Source organism: Miscanthus floridulus, chromosome 2 (genome assembly GCF_019320115.1).
Source record: "Miscanthus floridulus cultivar M001 chromosome 2, ASM1932011v1, whole genome shotgun sequence".
NCBI classification, from domain to species: domain Eukaryota; kingdom Viridiplantae; phylum Streptophyta; class Magnoliopsida; order Poales; family Poaceae; genus Miscanthus; species Miscanthus floridulus.
The window spans coordinates 49,405,024-49,411,643 of NC_089581.1; the positions used below are offsets into that span (position 1 = coordinate 49,405,024).

Sequence of the window (6,620 nt, forward strand, 5' to 3'; positions counted from 1 at the left end):
TTCACTGAAATGTGAATCTTGGCTTCTTATGCCAATTTTATAATTCAATTCTCTATTCACATACTGAGGGGGAGGCTCTACACCCATGGCTCGAAAGTCTTAGTATTTATTTCATATCTTTTGTAAGCTCTAATTGGGCTATCATCAATCACCAAAAATGGGGAGATTGAAAGTGCAATCAAGCCTTAATTGTGGGTTTTGGTGATAATGACCACGCAATTAGAGAACTAATGAGATTTATCGAGATGACAAGCAGGGAATTTATATTCGAGGATGCTACACCAAACGGAGGAGCCCCCAATTACAAATATAGATGGGTTCAAACTCAAAAGAGGTTTAAGATTCTTTTATATCTTGAATTTGAGTATAAGAAAAGCCGTACTATAAAGGAGGACATAATGCTTAAGCTAATACTCCCTCCATTCCTTAATATAAGCCATATAGTTTTTAGCACCAATATTAACGCACGGCTTGGGGAAGGATGTGAGACCGAGGAAAAAAAGGAAAATCAGGCCATCTTCTCTCTCCCAATCAGATTGCTTCCTAAATCTAAGGGATTAGTTGAGGCATGTGCTATGTACGGTGGGAAGGTTTCCAAACTAATCGGTGTTGGAGCTGATACGCACCTATATTTTGGAATTTTCTTTAGAAATCTATATGGCTTATATTAAGGAACGGAGGGAGTATGTGCTACCAAGTGCTCTAACAACCACAAGCATCCTCAGATTCATAGCCAAGATAGTCTACACTTCACTTTTACCCTTGCTGTCTTGCGTGGTGCAAGCTTCGACTCGCCCGACCCCTTGGGTGCGAGCTCCGACTCGCTCGACCCCTTGGGTGCGAGCTCCAGTTTGCCCGACCCTTTGGTCGTGACCTCGTCTCACCTGACCCCAAGGTCGCGGGCTCTGGCTCGCCCGACCCTTTGGTCGTGGGCTCCGGCTCGCCCGACCCTTTGGTCGTGGGCTCCGGCTCGCCCGACCCCAAGGTCGTGGGCTCCGGCTCGTCCGACCCTTTGGTCGTGGCCTCATCTCGCCCGACCTCTTGGGTGCAGTGTCCATTGCGGGTTGGTGGTATATATACCATTTCCTTTCCTCACCAACGGCTATCTGCGCTTTAAAGTGACTGTTGGGGGCTGGGGGTATATATATACATTTCTCCTTCCTTCTCAATGGTAAGGAACCAACCTGCTCTCTTCTTCCTCACTTCAGCATGCCCAAAATAGAGCAGGAGCTCTCTTTCTCACTCCATTATTGACCTAAAGCCCCCAAGCAAATACATTGATTTCCCCATCAATCCTTGAGGAAAAGGGTCCAGAACTTGATTAAAGAGCAACTCTATTGATTTCTAAACTCTAAAGAGCACTTGGTTCATGTCTTAGCCGACGGTTGTGTTTGTTACTCTTGGAGCTTGGCTCCTAACTGGCTAGAGCGTCGTCCGTGGAGCTTGCCAAATTGTGTGGCAGCCCCGGGAGGTTTGTAACCACCTCTTGCAGCAAGTAAAATCACCCCTCATCTCAAGAGTTCACTCTCTTGACTTGAGAACGAGGTAGGATTGTAAATCCCTAAGCCTTAGTGGTATACCTCAACAACGTGGACTTAGGCAAGCCTTGGTGGCGACCTGAACCACGAGATAAATCCTTCTGTGATCTTGTGCTTGTGTTGCTACACTTGTGTTCTTGTTGTTGTTGAGGTGATTTCTAGGATTGAGGCTGATCTACTTGTGTGTGGTGGTGTTCCCACCACTTTTAGTTGTTGATCTGTGATCTACCACCCTGCAGGAAGCTAAGAAATTTACCATATCTAAATTTTGTTGGGTAGATTTTGAACTGTGAACTAATCTCTCCTACAGGTGCGGTAGTGCCGCGCTCACAGAGCGGTAGTGCCGCGGGTGAATTTGAGCATCTCAATGAGCATCTCCGAAAACTTTCTTCAAGCTGTGATTAAAGAAAGTTTTCGACTCCATCCTCCTGCTCCATTTTTGTTACAACGTCAAGCTGAGACGGCAACAAAAGTAACAGGTTACACAATACCTAAAGATGCTCATGTACTGATAAATATATGGGGAATGGGTCGAGATGCAAATATATGGTCTGAACCAGAGAAGTTCGTGCCCGAAAGATTTTTGGCAAAGACGGTCGATTTCAAAGGTGGAGACTTTGGCCTCATCCTGTTTGGTGCAGGACGTCGGATTTGCCCTGGCATGCCATTGGCTATTAGGATGGTGCATCTGGTGCTTGGATCACTGTTAAATCATTTCAAATGGAAGCTTCCAGCTGATGTTGAAAGAAATGGAGTTGACATGGCAGAAAAATTTGGGGTGACACTAATCAAGGCTGTGCCACTCTGCGCTATAGCTACACAAATTTGAGTTAACCAATAGGTCCGCACGAGTGTATTTCAATCTCTTTTTTTTGGCGAATAACTGTATTTTGTACCTTTTTATTGTGCAATAATGTATTAAGCACATCAAACAATAATGAGACGCACCAACCATCAGCTGCATGTATTAATCCTGAACATAAACAGGGTTTGTCAGATACATTATTTTCACTATGTATTCAGACATATTTGTATACGTAAGAGCATAACAAAAGCTACATATATCTAGAAAATTCAAAACGTCATGTAATTCAAAATCTGGGATTGTCTTTTTTTTTGGGTGGGTGGGGGGGGGGGTGCGGGGAGAGGAAGTACATATAATGTATAGGTCGAGGTCAAGGACATTTAAATCAATGGTAAATTTTATGAGGTTTTCTTTCAATTGTTTTTTCTATTCCTATATCATCAACGTGGCATGTACGATGCCTAGTATACAGTATGCTAGAGTTCCTACTTGCTACGACGACAGTTCTATTCTATAAATAAATAAATCTATTTTCCTGGAGCCGCCGTTGCAATTCAACGAAGTGGTCACTGGTCAAAGGCGGTGACTAAACCGCCATGTTTGGCACTAGCACTGTAGCAGCCACAAGGTAGGCATATGCCGTTTGGGGCGGCGATCGAGTCAAACAAACATAACACACGGCACCACACCACACCACTTCCTCGCATCACCCGTGCGCCCCGTGCCAAATCCAAATTGCCAACAAATTCAGTATTCAATTTGTCAATGTGGCGGGTATGCATGTGCAGTGATGCACCCACCCGCTCCTTGTTGTCATCTATTCATCTCGTCTTGTTGTCATCTATATATTCATCTCGTTAGATACGAATACGACCCATAGCAGAGCTTAGCAATTAAGGTTATGGGCGGTGCGCTGTTCCCATGGCTGGCATGGTTGCTCCTCTCCCTCGTCGGCATCTACCTCCTCGGCCATCTCATGCACGGCCGTCGTCGCCGTGGTCTACCGCCGGGACCCCACCCACTGCCCGTCATCGGCAGCCTCCACCTCCTCGGTAACCAGCCGCACCGCTCCCTCGCCAGGCTCGCCAAGGTCCATGGCCCGCTCATGTCCCTCCGCCTGGGCGCGGTGACCACGGTGGTGGCCTCCTCCCCGGCCGCCGCTCGGGAGATCCTGCAGCGGCACGACGCCGTCTTCAGCAACAGGTCCGTGCCGGACGCGCCCGGCGCGCACGCCAAGAACTCGTCGGTCTGGCTGCCCAACGCGCCGCGCTGGCGCGCGCTGCGGAAGATCATGGGCGCCGAGCTGTTCGCGCCGCACAGGCTGGACGCGCTCCAGCACCTCCGGCGCGACAAGGTGCAGGAGCTCGTGGACCACGTCGGGCGGCTGGCGCGCAAGGGGGAGGCCGTGATTGTCGGCCGCGTCGCGTTCACCACCAGCCTGAACCTCGTCGCGCGCACCATCTTCTCCCGCGACCTCACCAACCTCGACGACGACGGCGGGTCCAGGGAGTTCCAGGAGGTGGTGACGGACATCATGGAGGCCGTGGGCAGCCCCAACGTGTCCGACTTCTTCCCGGCGCTCGCGCCCGCCGACCTGCAGGGCTGGCGCCGGCGGTTGGCAGGGCTGTTCGCGCGGCTGCATCGGATCTTCGATGTGGAGATCGACGGGAGGCTGCGTGGCCGCGAGGCTGGCGAGCCCAAGAAGAACGACTTCCTCGACCTGCTGCTGGACGCCGCCGAGGACGACGACAACACGGCGGGGTTGGATCGCGACACACTCCGTTCACTCTTCACGGTAAGCCGCAGAGACTTGCATGGGGAGCAAGTTTGCATGTTTGGTCAGCCGGATTTTCTGAATTTCTGTGAAAGCTCCGCGACTTTAATGTTGCTGCATTTCCACGAAAGAGACAAAGGAACGTCTCTTTTATAGTACAAATGTGCTGCCAAACAATACAAAGCACAGTAGCAAACAGCTGCCAACACAGAGATTTTTCTGAATCTCTGTCCACACTCCGTGCCTGCATTCAAAGAAAAAAAAAATGAATGAACGTTTGACGTCCCACCTTCCTGCCTTACCTTTCATCCGTACGCTTCTCTTATAGTCCGTCTTTTTCAGTTTGTTTTTTTAGTCGGAATAGTATTTTTCTTTCATAATAAATTAGCCGGAACAGTGTTTCGGCTTGTTTTTTCAGTGAAACGAACGGGGCTTCTTAGTGATTTATAAAAAAAGATGCAATTTTTCATCATTTTAAAAATAAGTCTAGATAACTACTAATATATAAATTTAGATTTTTGCTTTATCATTTAGTACTGATTAAATTTTTTTGGGTCGTTCCATTCTGAATGTTATTACAAACACCAACCTTCATTCCTTCCTACTTTTCTAATTATTAGTACGTTTTCTAATAACTGTTGTGACTATTGCATTTCTTAATAGTTCACAGAACCATCTATTTCCCTTTAAATAGTTCCTCAATATTTCTTAATTATTATACTCATGCAAGTCCATTATCTATTGCACCGATTGGTCAAAAACACATGACGTTTTGGATGTGACATGGTGTCCAATGTGTATTTAGTGCCACTATTCTCTTTTGTAATATATATAAACAACATTATAAAATCTTATTAAGACAAATATACACATTTCCAAACAAAAAAAAAACTTGATCCGCGATGGCTAGACAGCCTCTGGGTATTCCAGCTTAAGAAGAGATCTTCTCGCAGATCGAGAAAACCCCCGAACCCATATCTCACCCTTACATAGCGGCACCATAGCTCCATGAGATGAACCGGGCACAGACCTATGCTTTGGGAGTAGGACAGACGAGAGAGTCCCCCCTCCCCCGGCCAGCCGACCGTTCCCACACATTTCCAAATATATATCTATATAACAAAATCAAATATGTTCAATTTTTGTAGTATATCAAGCATGCATATATTATAACATAATAGAATGTCAAAAAACCACACATTTCTTATAGTGCAATTTGAACCGATATATAATGTTTCAGCTGTAAGGCTGAAAAGAACAATGGGTTTTAAGAATTTCATAGAAATGTATGGCCCTCTTGTTTAGTGTATAAAAAATATCCATTCTTGTGCCATTAACATCCCTAGTTCGTTAAAGAAAAAAAATAACATCTTGTTTATGTGTTTAGGATTTGTTTTCTGCTGGGAGTGACACAAGCTCCAGCACAGTGGAATGGGCAATGACGGAGTTGCTTCGAAGCCCAACTTCAATGGCTAAGGTCTGCGATGAGCTTGCTACCGTCATTGGCCCAAGAAAAAGCATCCAAGAATCTGATATTGGCCGGTTGCCCTACCTTCAAGCCGTGGTAAAAGAAACTTTCAGACTACATCCTCCTGCTCCACTGTTGCTACCACGGCATGCTCAGGCCGACGTAAAAATCATGGGGTACACGATCCCAGAAGGCTCTCGTGTGTTCGTAAATGTGTGGGCAATGGGTCGAGACGAAGAGACGTGGCCTGAACCTGAGAAGTTTCTGCCCGAGAGGTTTCTGGGGAAGACGGTCGATCTTAGAGGCGGGGACTTTGATCTCATCCCGTTCGGCGGAGGACGGCGGATCTGCCCTGGAATGCCGTTGGCGATCAGGATGGTGCATCTGCTTCTTGCGTCGCTGTTGAATCAGTTTACATGGAGGCTTCCAGTTGAGGTTGAGAGAAATGGAGTTGACATGGCTGAGAATTTTGGCTTGACATTGACCAAGGCTGTGCCTCTTTGTGCCATAGCTACTAGAATTTGATGAGTCAGAAAGCCATTCTCTGTTGGAAACAACTGTTTTATGGTTATTGGTTCCTCTGTTGGTCGATGTATCAATATATGTTGGATTTTGGTTTTTGTTTTCTTCTGTGTGCTGATGCTGGCTGGTACAGCCTTGGTACCCTTTGTGAATATGTAATCTTCTGGTTAGCTCTCTGCTAACTTTTTTTTTTTGCGAATAAAGCTCTCTGCTAACCTTTGGTGTAACTTTGTCTCCTTTTTTTATTATTTAACAATAGCGCTGGGGAGCAGAGCTCCACGGTTTCTCTGCTAACGTTCACTATTTCTTCTACACAAAAAAAGAAGAAAAAAGAAACAGACTCTGTCATGTTGGTTCGTTCAAAGAAAAATTAAGGCCCACCGTACCCTGCTGTGCATCTGGGCCGCGCCCGTTTCTCTTTGTGGGCTAGTAGACGCGGACATCTAATTTTTCGGAGATGCTAGCATCCGAACGTCCGGACATACACCCGCGTCCGAACGCCCACGCGTGCTA

The 6,620-nt window shown here is 46.7% G+C and overlaps 1 protein-coding gene across 1 annotated transcript; it reads left to right on the forward strand.

The window, feature by feature from the left end:
- Positions 1–3,010: 3,010 nt before the first annotated feature.
- On the forward strand, positions 3,011–6,333 carry LOC136523554 (geraniol 8-hydroxylase-like). The gene is made up of 2 exons (XM_066517201.1): positions 3,011–4,138; positions 5,505–6,333. Exons 1-2 carry the CDS (start codon positions 3,245–3,247, stop codon positions 6,108–6,110), a joined length of 1,500 nt encoding a protein of 499 aa, XP_066373298.1. The 5' UTR covers positions 3,011–3,244; the 3' UTR covers positions 6,111–6,333.
- Positions 6,334–6,620: the final 287 nt, after the last annotated feature.